The 22111-nt window shown below is 39.0% G+C and overlaps 1 protein-coding gene across 2 annotated transcripts in view; it reads right to left on the minus strand.

Moving 5' to 3' along the window:
• The window catches only part of Ddx10 (DEAD-box helicase 10), a 164673-nt gene that overhangs the window by 128980 nt on the left and 13582 nt on the right, over positions 1 to 22111 (minus strand). For both annotated transcript variants that reach the window (XM_048417170.3, XM_085688759.2), the window contains exons 7-10: positions 14504 to 14630; positions 12345 to 12507; positions 10517 to 10601; positions 609 to 710 (exon numbers count right to left, since the gene is read on the minus strand). In XM_048417170.3, the coding sequence (XP_048273127.2) occupies positions 609 to 710; positions 10517 to 10601; positions 12345 to 12507; positions 14504 to 14630 (477 nt within the window). The remainder of the gene's footprint in view (positions 1 to 608; positions 711 to 10516; positions 10602 to 12344; positions 12508 to 14503; positions 14631 to 22111) is intronic.

A 22111-nucleotide genomic window follows, 5' to 3' on the forward strand; every position in this document is an offset into this window, starting at 1 on the left:
CTAGCAAAGACTACAGGAGAAAATCTAGATGATCGCGTACGGTAAGGACATTAAATGCAGCACTAAAAAGCTAATCCACGGAAACAAATCCATTCACTAGAGTAGACTTCAGTAGAACCGGAAACAATGCTCAGGCATTCTTCCTCTGCTCCCTAGCTCACCACCAGATGACCTGCTCTGCTCTGCTCTGCCACACCTCCTTCCTTAACAGCACCACCGCTGAAACTGTGAGCCAAAATAGTCCTTCCTTTAAGGCGGCTCTCTCAGATACTAATTACAGGGACACCAAGAGAAACTTCCTGTGAGCTAGGGACTCAGAGTGACACTGATATGTCAATACGGCTCCTGAGCTGCAGCAAATCTACAGTGTGCTGGGTGCTGACACTAGAGGAGACAGGCATGTGAGGTGGGGAATGTGGAGCAATTGTACTTTTCCTCACTTTTGCTCTCAGCCTCAAATTTCTTCTCCTAAGACTTGTTTAAAGTCTGTTTATTCCCCCTCTAAATCGGAAGCCAGATGGTCGAATAGATTAGGAGGAAGAAGGAAGTGCAGGCAACGATGTCATGTTCTCACTGCTAACAGCGACATAGGAACAACCAGCTCTTACTTGATCTCCTTCACAGGTACTTTTTTCTGGAGAAGCTGCTGCACCATCCCTTGTTCTTCCGAGGGTAGTAAAATTAGTAAAGCTTCTCCATCTTCTTTGTATCTAAACAAAATAAAAATTTTCAAATGCATCAATACAATCTTCATTTTACATTTTGACAAGATGAGTAGGTGACATGAAATCACTTAATTAGTAAATGATAGAAAAACCGCTTTTAATCTTCCATGATGTCAGAAAAGTAGGACTCTAGCTGCCTTGCATCAAATTTCAATCACTTGCTGTAATTCCCACTGCCTTTAAGGCTGTACTTCAAAAGTAGAGCTAGCATCTAAAAAAGAAGCAATTAAACAGAATTCCTCTTTTGAGATGGGGGTCTCAATCTTGTAAGCCAAGGTGGCATTTCTTTTGTATGTAGCCTCAGGCAACAACAGGCCCAATCCCAAAGGGATAGTTTAAAATAAGTTCATACAAATATATCAAGGAGACTGCTTCCACCCAAACCACAAGAGTATTATGACAAATTACTTATTAAACATGGCAACCAAATACAACGAAGAAATCAGTTTTTGGGGAATACTGACACATATGCCTGTAATTCTGAATACAGGATGTTAAGGCAGAAGAACCGCTGCAGGGTCAAGGCAGGGTTGAGATAACAGCAAACTCTGTCTCAGAACCAAAACACAGAAATCAGTTCATCTGCCTATGGATTTTACTGATACCTTTAAAATGAAACTTTTCAGGTCAATTTAAGAAATAGGCCTACTCGGGTAAACACCTTATAACTGCTCTTCCCTCACATAAGCCAAGCCTTACTTATACCTTCAGAATCCGTACTGACACAGGCTAAGGCTTCCTGAAGTGCTGACGTCTCCTGTGCTGCTCGAACAGTAAACTAACGCCACAGTGCCCACCGGGACACGAGCAACGAGAGAGAATCGAATGGGATATTTAGGAAAACGTTTTACAGAAGAAAACATATTCTCAAAGCAGTCTATACTCATGGTATAAAATCTGAGGGGCACATACTTATAACTAACCAAGTAACTACTTACTAAGAAGCCATGACTCAGGAATAAACCAAGCACACAGAGACAGGGCCCTGTCTTCAAGCACCCTAATACTCATCCTAAACTGAAATGACAAACTCCTAGGCAGAAGCAACAAACACATACAAGCACAAGAGTCCAGACAATGATCAAAGAAGGACAAAGGACAGTCACAGGCAACAAACACCACCAACTCAGAAGTGGAGAACAACTATTCACAAGTGCCCAAGGAAAGACATGACACAGTAGATGGACTTCAGTCAGGTCTTTAAGGCAGACACAAAGGGGCCCACGGTGTTGTAAGAGAATGCTGGGTCATGGCGGAGAAATCAGACAATAATGCAAGACTGATTTAGTAAAGAGAGGCCTAAAAAAAGGGAAAGTTCACAGCTGGAATGAAAAACTGAACAGCAGGGAAGAGGAGTTAAAAGGCACACTCAAGCCTGATTTTGTACTGCCCTGTATACCTCTGCAAGAAATTCTACAATACTGTCTGCAAATAATATTTTATCATTAATGTTGAAAGAAAAATTGGTTTCTGCAACTTAACTAAGAGATGGTACTGTACTTTTATTATGAAATCTAAAGGAAAGTTTTTTACCTTACATATTAATTTTAAAATCCAACTCTAATGAAGAAAAAACATATCCTTGTATGAACAGACTGAAAAAGATTAAAATATATCAAAATGTTAAGCTATCTTTTATAGATAATTTGTTTTTGTTTTAATCTTATTAATATGTCTGGAAGAGGAGAGGGTACCTGAACTGGCCTTGTCCCATAGCCACACTGATGAATATCTTACATATCACCATAGAACCTTCATCTGGCAATGGATGGAGATAGAGACAGAGACCCACATTGGAGCACTGGACTGAGCTCCCAAGGTCCAAATGAGGAGCAGAAGGAAGGAGAACATGAGCAAGGAAGTCAGGACCACGAGGGGTGCATCCACCCATGGAGACAGTGGGACTGATCGAATGGGAGCTCACCAAGGTCAGCTGGACTGGGACTGATGGAGCATGTGATCAAACCAGACTCTCTGAATGTGGCTGACAACGAGGGCTGACTGAGAAGTCAAGGACAATGGCACTGGGTTTTGATTCTACTGCATGGACTGGCCTTGTGGGAGCCTGGTTTGTTTGGATGCTCATCTTCCTAGACCTGGATGGAGGGGGGAGAACCTTGGACTTCCCATGGGGCAGGAAACCCTGACTGCTCTTAGGACTAAAGAGGGAGGGGGAAGAGGAGTAGGGGAAGGGAAATGGGAGGTGGGGAGGAGGTGGAAATTTTTAATAAATAAATAAATAAATTTTTAAAAAAGAAAATAGACATCATGCTGGCTATTTAAAAAATTGAAAATCTATAAGAACCGATATTTAAAAAAAAAACAATAAATTCCAGCACTCAGGAGGCAGAGACAGGTGGATCTCTGCGAGTTCAAGGCCAACCTGGTCTACAAAGTAAGTTCTAGAACAGTCAAGGCTACATAGAAAAACCCTGTCTGGAAAAAAAAAGTAATACAGGATTTGATTAGTAACACAGAGGATGCTGTAAGAGTATGACAGAGAATATTACCTAATAGTCCAGATATTAAGAAAAAGTCCAGAAATAATGAAGCTTTAAATGAACCTTGAAGAATCAGAAGCCAGTCTAATATTAATTGTAGAGACACGGGAAGGATAGTCAAGTTTTGCAAGGGAAACGGTAGTATTTCAGAGATCAATGAAAACTTGAATATTTTGTCTTCATGCTTATTTAATTTTCTTATAAACAGAAATATGAATATATAAGCACTCCTTTATCTAATTATCTGTTGGAACTGAAAAGCTAGCTGTAAATACCTTTCTCATTGTTTAAATGCAAAATTGTATGATTCAAAGTTACTCATCTTCATACACTACAAAAAAAGTATGAATTCAAAACTTTCCCCTTTAGCCACTAGACTAAACCATACATGATGGCAGAAGTTATTAGCATATAAAATAAAGACACATCCTGACCAAGTTAAGATAGATGACAGACATTGCAACTGCTGTGTCTGCTCTCTGAGGACAGACTAAAAGTCAGAGGGCAAGCAGACAGTGGTGGTACACACTTGGGAGGCAAAGCAGGCAGATATCTGAGTTCTAGGACAGTCAGGGCAACACGAAGAAACCCTGCCTCAAACCCAAAAGAGAAGCCAGAAGACAAGCTGAGGAGGTGGCACCATGAGTGAACTCAGAAAAAGCACCACAAGCTTGAGTACGACCCGAGTTCAGACACCCAACATCCGGTAAACAGCTAGGTATAATCATGCAGGGCCAGAACTCAGTGCTGGAAAGAACGGGAAAACAGGAGAACCTCTTGGGCTTGCTGGCCACCAATTTAGAAAAAGCCTTTATAATACAATCTAGTAATGAGGAAAGTAAACAAGAAAAAGAAAGCCAACTAGCTGCTCTAACATATCTAATGTGATAAAAATTCCAGAAAAGGAGAAGGAGGCAAAGGAATGGCTTGAGGAGGACAACAGAAAGCCACACAGGGAACTGGGACAGCAGTATATTAGAAACAACTAATATAAAAAGCCCTAACGCAATAGCATGTCTAACATTTATAAGCAGCAGCAAGACCTGAAACAAAAAGAAAAACGATAGACAGACAGACAGATAAGGAAAGTGTGTGGGGCTGTCACTGACTTGACTGGGAAGCCCTCATAGGAGTCAGAGAATTTGACTTATGTTTTAAAAGACCACTTGGTCTGCAGAATTGAGCAGACCATAGGAGAACAAGAGCAGAGGAAGTACCTGAGAACTGGCTGACTCCTAAGATAATCAGACCCTTACTCGCCTCTGTGCCTCTACCAGCTGTATTTCATCTCAGCTCTTCAATGCTTCAAAACAAAAGATTTATTCTGCCCTTTATTAAAGTCCAGTTATCAACAGACAGAAGTAGAAAGCTGTATAAGGAAGAAATTTCCTCCTGGGAGAAACAGACTCAGTAGAAATTTAAAATTCCCAGCTAAGTGAATTTTTAGGAACAGAAAATTTCATTTGAAAAAAATGTTCTTACCACATACCTAGTAAATTCACATTAGGCTTAATTCTTAGGGAAATTGTCTTTATTATTCCAGTTTGCAAAAAGATAAGGATTCTTTTTAAAAAATTCTCATTGATTCCTTAAAATAAGAGCATTTTTTGCAAACCATGAGTCCTTCCTAATTTAGGAATTTTAACTAGTTTACAACTTCATGCTTGCTGTTAGAGGTATCCCAAAGACTAGGAAATGCAAACGCTTGGCTCTGCTGCCCCCTAGTGGAGTCACAGTTCACTATCTAAAGTAACTCAAAATTTTGAGAACTACAAAAAAGGTAAAAATGGCTGAATTGGAGCCTTTTTGAAGGGCCGTTGACAATGACACTGGGACTTGCTTCCTCTGCATATACTGGATTTTGGCGCTCCAGTCTGTTTGGACTCTCACCTTCCCTGGACCTGGAGGGAGGGGGGAGGAGCTTGGGCTTCCCACAGGGCAGGAAACCCTGACTGCTCTGGGGGGGATGGAGAGGGAGGAGGAGAGGGAGTGGGGGGATGGGGAGGTGGTAGGAGGAGGGGCTGAAATGGAAACTTTTATAATTTAATAAAAAAAAAAAAAACAAATTTTTCCTCAGCAGTCTAAAACAGAAAAAGTTACATATAAACTCCCACATTCTCTTCTAGTCTCCCTCCTATCCACAAACAAAAGGCTTGTCTGGTGTGTGTCTACTTTGTAATAACCAACCTTCTGTGCTTTCAACTGCAAATTTTTTACTTAAAATAAGTCAGGCTTTTGAGAACCAAAACCTCAAGTCTTAAAGACAATTGCTTTGAAGTGGCAAAATGTACTACAGGACAAATCCTAACAAACTATCTTCACTCACTTGTCTCAAAGAGGACATCATTTTGTTAAGTGGACTAAAGTTTTTCTTTGCCATAAATCCAAAGAATCCAGTAAAACAGTGTTTGGAGGAAATAACACCTGGATCACCCTTTATTTCTCCTTGGTAAGGCACAAAAAGTAAAGAAGCCATATTCTCCAAGTTTAGCAGTTTTTCTGACAAAATCACTTTTCATATTTATATATTAATGTTCAATTCCAAAAGCAAACACTTTCCGGAAACCTGGCTTTAATTACAGCCTAACACAGGATTTTAATTAATTTCAAATTTTAATTTAGCCTTTATTCAACTCAATTATTCAGTCTCATGGCCCACGAAGCTTTCTCATTACCTCCAAATCCATTAATGGCCATTTTCAAACACCAGAGAAGAATGTAAGCAGAAGATATGCTAACCTCTTCACTGAAATGGTTAATTCAGAATGTGTTGTTTATGTATGAAGGGTCAGACTTCTACTTTAAAAGTTAATGACTGTGTTAAAAATACATTAAAATATTCTTTAAAGTAGAAGAAGAAAGTAGTATTCTCTTCAGACTCAGTAGTGCAGTATTGTCCTAAGTCTTCAGCTCCACAACCAACAAGACCCAATTTAATGTTCTCATAATGTTCAACTATACTGTATTTTCACCAACTTCTCCAAAATTAAAAATCTTTCTTTAATCATTTGATATACTAAAATGCTCATTAATCTCACGTAGATTTCCAAATGCTGCTAAATATACTATATGAAGGACTCAGTGTCCACCTTCTACATCACACAACTGGCACAGGTGAAAGACCTCTGAGTCTAGTCTAATATTTTTGAGATACTATATCAACCATTCCTATCTAAAGACATACAGATCCACAAAAATGTAAACGTCCATGGGTGCATACACCAATTTTTACAAACTACATGTTTACTAAAGGAAATTAAGTCATGGGTGAAAGGATTTTATCACCAGCTTCCACTAAGACTTCTCAAAAGATCTCACTGTGAAAAATAACCCAAATGTGAACCCAGAATATTAAGGTGCACCTCTGTAAGAACTGAAAACAGGGATGGGAAGATGGTTTAAGTGGGGAAAGGTGCCGATCATCAAAGCCTGGAAACCTGAGCTCAGTTCCTGGAGCTCAGCTGAATGCAGAAAAGGAAAACTGACTCCAAAGTTGTCCTCTGACCTCCACAGGCATGTCATGTGTACTCACACATACATCAAGCACTTACACACAAACACACACACACACACACACACACACAATATAATAATAGTAATAGTAATAATAATAATAATGATGATGATGATGATAATAAGCAGAACAGTTTTATGCTCCATTTTTTCTATCTGTCAAGAGACAACAAATTTTAGAGGCTGGTCTGTTTCACTGAAATGATATCTTCTACAGAACTCAGTCTCAACTCTTACCTCATGTTTAAAATATATCATTAATTCCAATTCAGAGACTTCTTTTGTACCTTCTAGCAAATCAATCTACTTTAAAATATGTTTACCATTATACTATTATCTTCCTTCTTTTATTCTTAAAAGAAAGACATTTGAGTACATTTTTATTAGTCATGTTTGCTGGCGACCCATGGTGTAAATTCAAGTCAATCAGAAAACACTCTTTAGCAGTCTATGAATATTAGGAAACAGGACACTCTATTTCTTATTAGGCTGCAGAAAAACTTTTTGCTTCAGGTGAAAAAGAAAAAGTCTCTTCATACAAAAATATCGATTATTTTCTTCAGAGTTAGCTAAAAACTGACTGTGAAAGAAAGGGAAGAGAGGAAAGGAAGAGAAAGTGTGAAAAGAAAAAGGAGGGAAGTTTGCAATGAAGGAAGAGTAGGAGGAAGGAAGGAGAGCAATAAATAGAGGAAAGAGGTTGGGAAGAGATGGGAGAGAGGAAGGAAGGCTAGGAAGGAGTGGGCACAGATCAGGTAGAAAGATGAAGCCAGTGAGGGAAACAGTCTTTGGCCCTCAGGGCTAAAGATCCTATCATCCCTGGGAAAGCACAGAAATCAGAGACAGATGCTAGTCCAGTTAAGTCAACACCAAGCTCCATGAAAGCACCAAATTACACCAACCAAAGGAATAGTCCACCTATAGCTAATCACAATTAACATGACTTTATATAATTAATATTTGTTATTTACAATTCCTAACCATTTTTAAATACTTATTACAATTTTACTGAATTGATATTCATTTGTTTTCCACTTCCTATTGTTCTCATCATGTTACATGGCATGTTTCAAGTGTGCATGAGAAGCCCAGACATCGTTGTTCATGTCTTCCCCACCTGCTCTCTGTCTCTCACTGAACCTGGACCTCATCTACTCAGCTGGACTAGGTAGCCAATGAGTTCTGAGTATCTACCCGTCTCTACCACACAGCCCTGGGACTACAGAGGCATGTCACTTCCCAAGTGTTTGTACACGGGTGCCAACGACTCAAATTCAGGTCTTCATACATGCATGGCAGGCACTCTAGAGCTCACACGTGCTAGGACACGAATTCTTCCTCTTCTAACTTCCCTTTAAGGCAAGGTCGAAATTGCCTAGATTGCCTTAGCCTTGCTCTAAAGCCCAGGCAAACCTTGACCTTTAAGATCCACCTACAGGAGCCACCACATCCAGATCTCATCTCTCTCCTTCCTTAAGATCAATGTCTGCACAAAGTACTAAGGCAAAGGAAGCACTCTAAGGCTTTTGAGAAGCATTACCAAACGTGACCCAGAAAGAGGTCAGCCATTTATAATCCTACAAATTTCACTATAATCTCAATAGTACAACATATTACATAATTCTTTTCATTCACTTAGATCCATCTGTAATTTAGTTCAAAATAACTGTCACTGTGTTTTATGTCCCATTTTCCCCACAGCTCTTTAGCCAGTATAAGATGCTTCATCTTAAAATACAAAAAAAGAAACAAACAAACAAACAAATGAAAAAAGTCACTAGGAGGGGCCTTCACCAATGCCTTTAAATCTCAATCAGAAAAAGAAATCTATGACTCCTATTAACCCTGTCCCTTACTAAACTTATACCACAGAAATTAAGAGTACAAGACCTAGACTAGAGAAGTCAGACCACCTGGTTCAAATCTTGGCTCTTTGTATCTTCAAGCATATTGTATTGCTGCTTAAACACTTGACTTCTTCATTTAAAATAGAGAAGTCATGAAGATTCATTGAGCTGATGTTCAGTAAGTGGTTTTTAGAGAAGTTTAGAAGGGTAAATTAAACCAAAACAATAAAACTTCATGAACTGTTCTCAACAACAGCCTTCAGGCTACACTTTTTCAATCTGTTTATTGTGCATCAAAGTGTGAGAAGGAGAGCGAGCATGCCAGTCTTTGTGGAAGTCACAAGACAACATTTTGGAGGTGGCTCTCACCACCTGCCTGCTAAGGAAGTGGCTCTCTTGCTTCTGTTGATGAAGTGTTACTCCACGCTAGCTGGCTTGCAAGCATCTGGCCAAACCAGATAGGCATCCTAGCACAGGAATACAGCCCTGTATTAGGCCTTTTTAAGTGGGTTCCAGGGATCAAACTCAGGTTGTTAGGCTTTTACGGCAAGCACTTTTATCCACTGAGCCATCTCCCTAGCCCTATTGGAGTTACTAACTCACAACAAAACACTAGCACTCACATATCTAATTGTTCCAGTCTTTGTTTACCTACACTGTAGAGGGCAGTGGGAGTATACAGTAGTGACAACCAGCATTTAACAAGTGAACCCACCAGTCGTATAATTCCCTGATGGTCAGCCCCATCTGGCAAAGTCATGGAGTTTACTGACTGTAAATGACCAGTTGCTCCTGCCTGTAATTTCTCTCATGTGTCACTTCATTTCTTCCCTAAAAACTTGATTTCTTCCCTAAGAACTGATATGGGTGTTTTCATATTGCTTGTTAAAGGAGTAAGTCACATAACAAAACAATCCCACGTGAATTTGGAATTATGATTAATAAAAGGGTTTTTTATTTAAAGGGAAAAAACTTACAGATCACCGTCCAAGACAACAGCCTCCTGCAGGATCAGGAAAAGTGTCTGATAGCCAGAAGTGGAATCCGAAGCAAGCAAGAGAGAGCGAGAGGGCTGCCGCTGCTTATTTTTAAAGCGAAAGATACCACACCCCAGTGGGCTGGTATCTCAAAGGCTCTTGGCTGAAGGAGCAAAAGTAGCTCCCGCAGCAGCCTGTGTTTATCTCACGTATATATCCCATTATTAGGACACACGGATAGCTGTGGAAGGTCAAAGGTGCTTTTTTGCTTAAGTTAATATTTATGAATACAATTTTGCAGGTGTTGTTTTTACTGATTCAAAGTCCAGAACAGAAGAAACTAGATTATACATAATGCTCTCAGTAACTGACTTTTGCACGTAGTCCCAGTGTCAGGCTCCAGGCTCAGTCAATTGTTTACCGTTTGAGAACCCTCACCAACTTAAGGACTATGTCTAAGACCACTGGCCTTGCTCTCTGGCCAGTCATTATGACACTCCCTAGTCTAAGGGAAACTACATGACTTATCCTGTGTCATGAGAAGGGTCAGGCCCTGAGAGCGTAGCATGTTCATTGTCCAGATTGCGATTGGAAAAAAGAACTGGACAGAGAAAAAATGAAGTGGAGGGCAGAACTGTAAGTAGTAGAGACTATGGTGGGCTAATTAGGAACTGTAAAAATCTATGTAGCAATGTGGAGACGGAGGGAATCTCAGAAAAGATTTTTTAAGTTAAAGTAAAGAGAAAGTTATCATCAGAAAGTATCTGTGTTTCATTATTTTTCCCTCATAGAAAAAGTCTAGCCTTCAGATAGATAAGAACTTTTTCCTAACCCTTGCTACTTTGAGGTCTTCTTTTTCACTGCCCTGGAGCGGATCGCAGAGCTGGCCTTCCATAGTCCAGTTAGCAAGCTTTGTTATTAAACAGTAGAAAAGCAAAGAAATGGGCCACACCTACCTGGCAGTTCTACCAGCTCTGTGAATATATGTATTAGCATCCTCTGGACAATCAAACTGAAGAACCCAATTCACAGCTGGAAAATCTACACAGATGAAATAACAAAGGGGGAAAAAAAACAATCAATATCTAGCCTGCTGTACTACTTATGTTGCAGTATCGTGTGCCAAGACTTTCTACCACATCTCACTAACAAAACTTTATTAAAAATAAAATTGATTGCATTAACCAAGAAATTATAAATATTTTTCTACTTTGAAAAAGTGAATTAAAATTGCTTCTTTCTGAAACAGAAGAGACAGTGTGACAATAGCGACATACCCTGATGTTCTGGCTGTGAGCCTAGCCTTTAATGACCAAGCCATTCCTCCAGTCCATACCTTGATGTTTAATAACCTAAAAGTATCACTCTTCTTAGGGTCCCAGTAAACTGGTTTCTGGGTCTGAGGAGATGGTTCAGTTTGGTAAAGTGCCTGTCACACAGCATAAGGATCTTAGTTTGGATTATCGGCACTCATTGAAAAAAAAAATTTGAAGTCAGGTACAGAAGCACTTTCCTCTTAACTCCAGCACTGGGGAGGCAGGGATAAGAAGATATTTGGGGTTTGCTGGCTATTTTAGCAAATTCTGTGAACTCCAAATTCAGTGAGATACTACAAACCAAAAAACAAGGTAGAAAGCACAGAAGACAACAGACATCGCCTCTATTCTCCATACACTTTGCACACACATGAACATATACATAGACACACAGACATCTAAAAATAATAAAAATTTATACTTTATTTTTTCTGCTAGTCCTAACTCCAAATAAACTGGTAAGCAATTATACACCCTATATTTCTGAATACTACAATATTCAATACTGAAAATATTCATTTTCAAAGAAGCCCGCTCTCAATTTCACAGAACTAACTCTAATCACTTATAGGGTTTGCTGCAAGGATTTCTAAAGATGATAAGTAAAATCATTTTTGCCTGACCTTTTTTTGGGGGGGGGGGCAGTTTGAGACAGAATTTCTCTGTGTAGCCCTGGCTGTCATGGAACTCACTTTGTAGACAAGACTGGCCTCGAACTCACAGAGATAAGTCTGCCTCTGCCTCCCAAGACTGGGATTAAAGGCATGTTCTACCACCAGCTGTAAGAAGGCCAAGATGACAAAGAGAATCAGTTAAAACAGATTTTCAGTCCCAGCACTCAGGATTCCTGTGACTCTGAGGCCAATCTAGTCTACAAAGCTAGTTCAAGACCAGTTACATCTACACAGTGAAACCTTATCTCAAGAGAAAGTAACTGCTAAAATAGGGCACCACACTTCCGTACTGTTGATGTACGTTTAGGATGAATTACACAGCCAGAGTAACTGAAGGACTCAGGCTGCTAGCTCTCTACTCTCCTCCACCTTACCTGCCCCACAAGGCTACAAGGTACAGTCACCACTGTACCTTTCTGAAAGTAAAATTAAAGTATGCTAAATATAGTGATGTTAAAAAATCAAAGTGACTAGTCAAAAAATGGATTTCACTGATTTTTATTGTTAAATTTCAGTATTCAAAGTTGTAAGAATTTTCTTATCTTTAAAATTTAAACCTTTCATCTCTTTTGATGACTACAAGAGGCTCCTCAGGACTATGATTTAATTATAACCAAGCTCACCAGAGATGCAAATACTACACAAAGTTTCACTGTCATTTGTCATGTTCACCAACTTATCAATTTACTAAAGTCTTTCTCACAAGATCTGAGACTCAGATTTCCAGGAAAGCACCTTATAAGTAAATATATTTGGTATGACCACAGAAATGGTACTTCAACAAGCTCACTTACCCAACCCTCTGGCTGCAATATCAGTAGCAAACAGCACTGCAGCCCTCTTCCGGACAAATTCGTTGTAGACTTCCATTCTTCTCATCTGCTGCTGCCGACCATGGAGAGCAAGGATAGAGATGCCTGGGCGCAGCCGACAGAACACCCTATACAGGTACTGAACCTGGGCACAAGCAGAAGAGTAAGTCTGATCCTCAGAATGGAGGACAAATTTCACCAACTGTCAGTTTTTTAAAAGAAACGTAATCTAGAATTAAAGTCTTGAAACATTTTTGCTCACACGTTTTCTAAAACAATTTTGATGTCAAAAAGTTAAAAAAAATCTCAATCACTAAAAATAAAATTTGAAAAAAAAATTGCTCTTACATTTTTTTAGTCACCTAAATTCTTTCCAGTTTTGAACAGCTGCAAAAATACAACTTCTACAAAACTGTATTTTAAAATAAATGGTTATCATATACATACCCAGGAGATTCTCACAGTAAAGCTATAGAAAACGTGAGCAACTCTGAACAAAAGAAAGCCTGGTTTCTGTTCCTCCTGCGACTTTCTTCTCCATCTCTGGACCCTCACAGAACTGCAGCTTAGGTTTTAAGCTTGGAAGCCTTTTATTGTTCTTTGTAATTCATAAATTTCTACAACAAAATGTCCTCAAGTTGTATATCTGTTTCTTATACAAACAGGCTGTGCTAACCCTCTCCTCTGACTGAGCACTGAGTTGACCCTCCTTCCTGAAAAGATAAGATGTGATAAATAACTTAAACATAAATAAAATTTTACTATAAATGTATTTCAATGTATAGGTCTAAAGGAGTTAACTATTGTATTAGTTTTATTTCTTTACTATATACTTACTACTAACTGGATACTGTTAGACTGCAGCAGAATTCAATATTATTTTTAACACCTATTAAGAAAATTTGTTCACATAAATTAAAAACAAAATGGATCCAAAGGAAACTTGACTTTTGGAACTACAAAAATGCCAAAATCACAATAAAAGTAGTATATAAATGAACCATGAGCTCTTCTCCTTAAGGGAGAACAAATATACTTCTCTGAATCCCTTACTCCTAGTACAAGGCTGATATTCATCAATTATTTATTAACTAAATAAGGACATAGACAAAATATTCTATAAAGATTTTTTTTCATAAAGATTTTTCAAAGGGACAAATGACCCTAAAAGGATCCTAAAAAGGACTTTCAGGTATAACAATTCATATTTGCCTTTAAAGAACCAGCTATTGACCTAGGGGCAAGGTAAAAGTATGTAGATGACCATAATCAAGGACTTGGGCCTCGGGTCATAAGGAACATTTAGTTCCACACTCTTGGAGGGAAGAAGAACTACTACACTGCAAAAAGCCTCAACTAACCTAGCTGGCTCCACTCCTTCTGCCAATGCTTTTGATGAAGAATACTATGCTCCCAGAATCACTAATACCTAAAGCAGTACTGAAGAGAAGACAGCTAAATGTCTGCCTTCAATGGGTTTCAAGTTCCATTCATGATTTCTGTAAGTTGTTTCTTATACTTTGTTCTTTTGGCTTTCGGGGGAACCCACCACCCAGCTCCCAAATAAATATCACAGAGTCTTAATCTTACTTACAAATGCCTAGACTTAGCTTGGCTTGTTTCTTGGCAGTTTTCCTTAACTTAAATTATTCCAACTACCTTTTGTCTCTCGGCTTTGTTCCTTTTCTTGCCTCTGTATATCTTACTTTCACTCTTACCCTGTGGCTGGCTGGGCGGCTGGGCAGCTGGTCCCTGACGTCCTCCTCCCCTTGTTCTCTCATTACTCCTTCTCTTCCAGAGTTCTCCTCCTATTTCTTCTCTCTGCCTGCCAGCCCCACCTATCCTTTGTCCTGCCTCACTGGTGGCCATTTAGCTCTTTATTAGACCATCAATGTTTTAGACATGCAAAGAATCACAGCTTCACAAAGTTAAACAAATGAAGCATAAACAAAAGTAACACACCTTAAAATAATATTCTACAACAGATTTCCTTTCCAACAAAAATACAGGATTATCAGTCTTTACAGATCTGTTTCCTAGCATTGCATAGCACACTGAGTAATGATTTGTCTAACTGAAATATGACAGCTCAAAGACAGTGATCCAACACAATCACATTCAAAAGGAAAAAGTCAGGATACCTCTTTGCAACTGGAGAAAAACACAATACTCTTCTTTTTTAGGTGGCTTCTCAAAAAGGAGAACAGCACACTGATTTTTTGTTGCAGCTCACAAACTATATAGTTCTGTTCCAGTGTAGCAGGGGTGCTTGTAGAATCAAGAAAAACAAATTATTTTAACAATGTCATATTGCTGCTTTGAAATCAACACTAAAAAAAGAAATTCACCAGTTTCTATCACACCAACATTTTTTTCTCTGTCGTCACCAAGGCTACACAGAGAGTCCCCCAGAGGCTGTGTGAAAAGATACACAGCAGCACAAGTGTCAACCACAGGAAGAAGGGAAAGACCACTGTCTGCGAGAAGCAGTTTACGAGACTTTGCTGGGCTGATGGCTAATGTCAACATCTTTTATTGGGTTAGGGATTAAAGAAATATAAGCATTCATCTAAGCAATTCAGACTTAACACCTGCATATTTCACGGTAAATCCGGCAAAGAATATATTAACATTGAAGTCACAATAGTGATCATGTATGCCGAGGCATTTACGGGCACACAACATTAAAATGGGTTAGTACACAAAAAAAAAAATGAAGAAATTCCTAGTAAATGGTTAATCATTGGTAGATAATAAGTACATATGTAGCAGGTATAAGGCTGTATTGTAGACATGAGAGTTGGACGGGAGCTTATTAGGAAACAGAGGTTCAATGGGGGGAGGGCACAAGAGATCAATGGAAAAGTAGTGGCTGTATATGTATATACATGTATACATGTGAAATTTTTAAGGAATGTATTATAAACGTCTCAATTTGTTACATGTTTAAAAATTCATAATGTCTGAAAAGTCTCAATAAAAAACTGGCAAACCGAATCCAAGAACACATCCAAGAAATTATACATTATGATCAAGTAGACTTCATCCCAGGGAGGCAGGGCTGGTTCAACATACGAAAATCTATCAATGTAATCCATCATATAAATAAACTGAAGGAAAAAAATCATATGATCATTTCATTAGATGCTGAAAAAGCATTTGACAAAATTCAACACCCCTTTACGATAAAGGTCTTGGAGAGATTAGGGATACAAAGTTCATTCCTAAATATAATAAAAGCAATATACAGCAAGCCAACAGCTAACATTAAATTAAATGGAGAGAAACTCAAAGCCATTCCACTAAAATCAGGAACAAGACAAGGCTGTCCACTTTCTCCACACCTCTTCAATATAGTGCTTGAAGTTCTAGCAATAGCAATAAGACAGCATAAGGAGATCAAGGGGATTCGAATTGGAAGAAGTCAAACTTTCATTATTTGCAGATGATATGATAGTGTACATAAGCGACCCCAAAAACTCTACCAAAGAACTCCTACACTGATAAACACCTTTAGTAATGTGACAGGATACAAGATCAACTCCAAAAAATCAGTTGCCCTCCTATACACAAAGAACAAAGAAGCAGAGAGGAAAATCAGAGAAACATCACCTTTTATGATAGCCACAAATAGCAAAAAGCATCTTGGGGTAACTATAACCAAGGAAGTGAAAGATCCATTTGACAAGAACTTTAAGTCTCTGAAGAAAGAAATTGAGGAGGATACCAGAAAATGGAAAGATCTCCCTTGCTCTTGGATTGGGACAATCAACATAATAAAAACGGCAATTCTACCAAATGCAATCTATAGATTCAATGCAATCCCCATCAAAATCCCAACAAAATTATTCACAGACCTTGAGAGAACAATAATCAACTTTATATGAAAAAATAAAAAACCCAGGATAGCCAAAACAATTCTATACAATAAAAGTACTTCCGGAGGCTAAATTACCATCCCTGACTTCAAACTCTATTACAGAGCTACAGTAATGAAAACAGCTTGGTACTGGCACAAAAACAGAGATGTTGACCCAAATCGAAGACCCGGATATTAACCTACAAACCTATGAACACCTGATTTTCGACAACGGAGCTAAAATTATACAATGGAAGGAGAAAAGCATCTTCAACAAATGGTACTGGCATAACTGGATGTCAACCTGTAGAAGAATGAAAATAGATCCATATCTATCACCATGCACAAAACTCAAGTTCAAATGGATTAAAGACATCAATATTAGTCTGACCACACTGAACCTAATAGAAGAGAAAGTGGGAAGTAGTCTACAACACATGGGCACAGGAGACCACTTCCCACATAGAACCCCAGTAGCACAGACAATAAGAACAACAATAAATAAATAAGACCTCCTGAAACTGAGAAGCTTCTGTAATACAAAGAACACTGTCATTAAGATAAAAAGGCTACCTACTGAATGCGAGAAGATCTTCACCAAACCCGCATCAGACAAAGGTCTGATCTCCAAAATATATAAAGAACTCAAGAAACTGTGGAATGACCTCTGGAATCCATCGTTAAGTAAAGAAACAAGTAACAGAATAAGACAGTACTCCGGTACTGTGAGACGGGAAACAATCCACAAACAAAGTCAAATACTTTAAGACAGCAAAAGAAATGATAAAATAGTATTGAAATTTAAATTTTCTAATTCATGATAAACTCTTATATTAAGAGAAGGAAAAGAAAAGCCCAAGGATGTGAGAAAATATTTGCAAACGAAACATGCAATTAAAAAATGTTCTTCATAAAACAAAGAATGCTTATGAAAACACAAATCAATTTAGGAGAAAAATAAATAAATCTCTCAACAGTCACCTGCCCAAAGGCAATGTCAGATCACAAAAGAACATAAAATGTTCCGCAACCAATAAGCATATAAGATGCCTCTTACTTATCACTTATGAGGAAAATTCAAATTTAAAACAAGACACCACTAAACACTCCACAACATACTTACAAGCCTCCAGGATCAGATTTTGAAAATGATATAGCCACTTTTGAAGACAGTTTTCTTCCCAAACCATTCTTGTCATCTAGTCCAGCAATCATACTCTTTGGCATTTACCCAAAAGAACTGAAAATTCAGTCCACACAGAAAACCTGCAACCAGACATCTAACAATTTTATTCCCAACCACCACAACTTAGAAGCAATCTAGATGCTCTATAAATAAGAGAGTGGATAAAATGTTACACTAAGATAATAAAGTCATTTCAGTAGAAAAAAGATGTCAGGACTGGGGTATAGCGCAGTGGAAGAATACTTGCAGGCTTACACAAGGCCCTCGGTTCAGCTCTCAGCACTACAAATTTTAAAGCCTTCAGACACCACCGATAAAGCCCAACTGGCCTACTGAACAATACATGTTTCCTAAAGCTACCTTGTCAAGGAAAAAATAATCTTGCTTACTTAGAACTAAAATGATAAATATTTCATAAGAGATACCTCAGGGCTGGGAAATATTCAATGGCTAAAATTCATATTCAAGTATATGCATGAGAACCTGAATTCAAATCACCAGAACCCACATAAGCAGAAGAATATCTATAACCATAGTACTCCCACCACAAGATGGAAAGCTGGGGGTGGGGGGAGAACAAGGGAAGGGGCAGGGGAAAGTAGATGGAGGAGAACATGAGGGAACAACATGATGGTCGAGATGGGGGAAGGACAGAAAGAGCAAGGAAAGAGTTATCTTGACTGTGGGAGCCATTATGGGGCTACTGTGAAACCTGGCACCAGGGAAATTCCCAAGAAACCACAAGGATGACCCCAGCTAAGACTACAATCAACAGTGAAGATGTCTAAACTGGCCTGCCCCTGTAATCAGACTGATAACTACCTTAATTGTCATCATAAAATCTTCATCCAACAACTGATGGAAGCAGATGCAGAGATCCACAGCTAAATATTGGGCCAAGCTTCTGGAGACCAGTTGAAGATGATCAAAGAGGTTAAGACCATGATGGAAATAGCCACATAAACGGCTGACCTGAGCTAGTAGGAGCTCCCTGAATCCAAACTGATAGCAGGGGAACCTACATAGAACCAAATTAGGCCCCCTGAATGTGGGTGACAGTTGTGTGGCTTAGGCAGTCTGCAGGGCCACGGGCAGTGGGACCACGATTTATCCCTAGTGCTTGACCTGGCTCTTGGGGGCCCTTTCTTTTTGGAGAGATACCTTGCTCAGCCTAAATATAGGAGGGAAAGCCTTGGTCCTACCTCAAAGTGATGTGCCAGACTTTGTTGACTCCCCATGGGAAGCCCTACCCTCTCTGAGGAGTGGATGGGGGGAGTGTGGTGAGGGAAGGTAGGGGGAGGGGGAAGAGGGTAGGGAATGGGAACTGGGAAAGGTATATAAAATGAGAAAAGATCATTTTTTTAAAATTAATTAAAATAAAAAATATAAAAAAACATGATCCTTTAAACCTTATTGTAAATTATACTCTATAAGCAATGTAACCTAGAAAGCCACAGATCTATATAACCAGTCTACTGAAAGTAAGATATAGCTCTCCCTTTGGAAGCCCATATTCCTGTCTGAGTATTCCTTATGATCACACTGGTTGCCTCCCTATTAACTCATGTGCTTAGGAACGACATTAAAAATATTTTTTAAAAAACCCTACATCGTGCCGACTTATCCTGACATTCCTTTCAGCAATCCCCAAATGGAGGTTCCTAATAGGAAAGGCAACTCTTCTGACTGCTGCCAGTGACCGTGAGGAGTTAAGTCTCTGTCCCCGCCACCTACGCCACCTCAGAAAAGACCACGTGACCTCAGTTAATAAATTCCTTAGCAAATCTTTGAAGAGAGCAACTTCAAAAATCACCAAAATCCTATACAAAGACACTGAAGTGCTGTGCTCCTATAAGACGCCCACATACACACTTGCCTTACCTTTCTGGGGTGCCTCTTTCTCTTAACCTCATACTGAAAATCTGTATTATATTACTATCTCTTTTAATAAATGCATAGTATCTAGTACTGAAATTATTTTCTGCATCGAAGTCAAGAATTCTGGGTGTGCCTAAGTGCACATCTCTAATAACTCAGATCACTACCAACAACAGTGTGGAGCTGTGGCCCACGCCCACCTCTGCTGACAACTTCATTCAGCGCTGTCGGAATCCCGCACGCGACAGAGGAAATCTTACCTCATGGGCAGCCAGAAAGCAAAAGGAATGGGAAAAGAACTTTAGGGTTTCCATATATGCTTCAATATCAAGCCTTTAATGACTTCAAACTACACTGTAGCCTAAAAGTTCCCCAAACTAATACTACTGGCTAGTGATCGAGCCTTCAACATATGAGCCTCTGGGAACATTCCATATCTAAACAACCAGTCCTAACAAAAACTATATACTTAGGGTGACAAGATTCCACTAGGTAACTACATCAATACAGCAAAGGTCCAACTCTCTTAGCAAATATTGGTAACAGAAGAGACTATGTGGCAGAAGGGAGCATACGGAAACTCAGTACTTTCCTTTCAAGCTTGCTGTAATTCTGTAACCGCCTAAAGGATCCCTTCAAACAGATAGGAATGTAGCTCACCAGGCATAGTGCTTACCTAGCATACCTGAGGCCTTAAATTCCATATTCAGTGTCGAACAAAACCCTGTATGGTGGAACAGGCATGTACTCCCAACATACAAGGGGCAGAGCCTAGAGTGAGTATGAGGCCAGTCTCGGATACATGAGGTCCTGTCTCAAACAAACAGAAGTATTTAAAATTAAAGTAAACTGGCCATAACCACAAAGGAATGTGTTAACAGAGCAAAATAAAAGGAAATAAGCTAATATTCAAAAACATAGAAACTATTTCAAAGTACTTATTTACAATGCCAAACAAAAAAGAAAGGCAATGGAACCTCAGACTTATCTAAGGCATCACAGTGCTGCTAAGTGTCGGTAATGCCCTCAAACTATTGCAGGCATGATGACTAGTAACAACCACAGGTCTGCAGAAACGAAGGGATGTGGTACAAAGAACATACTTTTCAAAAATAAAGCTGAGTTAGCCCCCAACCCTAAACTCGATTTCTAAGTATCAGTAAGAAGCAATGCATTGACTCTTGAAAAGCTTGTCTGCTGAAAAACCTCTAACAAAGTCCATCCTACCAGCACTTAGATCATGATATTTAAATTACATATCCTTTTCAAAAGATTTTATGAGAGCCAGAAACATGTACAATGAACCTAACACCAGAAAACAATGAGCCAAGGACCGAGGGCAGACATGTCACACTGGCTCAGGAAACAGCCTGGATGTCACATTCTCAGACAAGTACAGGACAACTCCAGAAAAAAATATTAAATAAAATCATTTCTGTTGCATGAAAGACATAAATCTATATACTAAAGATCATTAATCAAAGTTATCATTAATCATCAAATCTGAGTCTTAGTATAAAGAAAAAAAAACTGGTCACAGTATCAAGTAAGCTACCAACTCAACCTCAACACTGATAAAGAGAATAAAGCACATACCCATTAGTCTCCCTTTCCTCTAAGAACCGTTCCTTAGCCTAACATGGTTTACAGGACAGCTGGGGAAAGAAAATATTCCAGTCAAATGATACAGTATAATGTTGCAAATCCTAATGAAATAATGGAGCAAGGCAGTAATCATCAGTTGCTAAAATTATAAAGTTTTAAAGGTATTGGTTCCTACCATAAAGTAGCTGCCTGTATGAGCTTAACCTTTGACCCAGCACATTAGCTAGATTTAACACAAAACAAAAACTTTTTTCAAAAGACTGACGGCACCTGAAAAGCAACCAAGGCAGCCAAGACTTGATTTACTGAGGAAAAAACAGATATGAGGCAGGCCACATAGGAACTTCATTTTCCACCCAAAGCATTTGCTTCCAAGACAAGAAACATACAAAGCCCCAAGATCAACATTTTAGCCCCAAGATCTCCAAAGAAGAAAAACTATACCTAAACTTTTCAATTTGCCCTAAAGGGTAAGCCAGTTCCTAAGCTGAGTGACAGGAAAAGGTGTGACAATGACCGCAGACAGCTTCCGTAGGAATCCACAGGAATGAGCAGAGGCAAAAGCAGTCTCACATCGCAGCCGAGAGCGTGCCACCTAGGCTGGCAGTGCAGCTCAGTACTACGCCACCTGCCTAGTGTGCACAAGGTGGGAAGGGTGACAGAGTAAAAGGATAGTGAAATATTAACTAAGAAAAGAAAGCTTGGATGACCCAAATAGCTAGTACTAAAGTAGATATTAAGGTCAATATTTAGTAATGATGATACTTTTTTAAGGATTAATGTCACCAATGGTAATAAGAAATGGAATACTGCAATACTAACTCTGTGTGTACACAATAGCTCAACAACATTATCTAAAATCTGAAATCTTCCCTGCTTCTCCACATAATTTCACCCACAGTCACTGAGAAAGATGACAAATTTACACGGCACGGACACCGCTATTTCCCTGAAAACCACTGTAAGCGGCATTTATCCATCTGTAGTAATATAAAAGAAACACCAGTGAACTTGTTATAAACACACTCTGCTGTTCATCTTTAAGAAAACCTAAACTTAATTTTTGGGTCCTTCACAAGATTTGAGATCACCTACATACAATGGTTCTTAGAGTTTAGGTCTAGGTCTGGGCTTGAGACTAAAGACTGAATCTAGAGTTTCGTGAATGTTAGGAACAAACTTAACCACTGACTTATATGCTGTGCCTCTTTTACTTTTTAT

The sequence above is a fragment of the Myodes glareolus genome, chromosome 4 (assembly GCF_982192425.1).
Source record: "Myodes glareolus chromosome 4, mMyoGla1.1, whole genome shotgun sequence".
Taxonomy (NCBI): Eukaryota; Metazoa; Chordata; class Mammalia; order Rodentia; family Cricetidae; genus Myodes; species Myodes glareolus.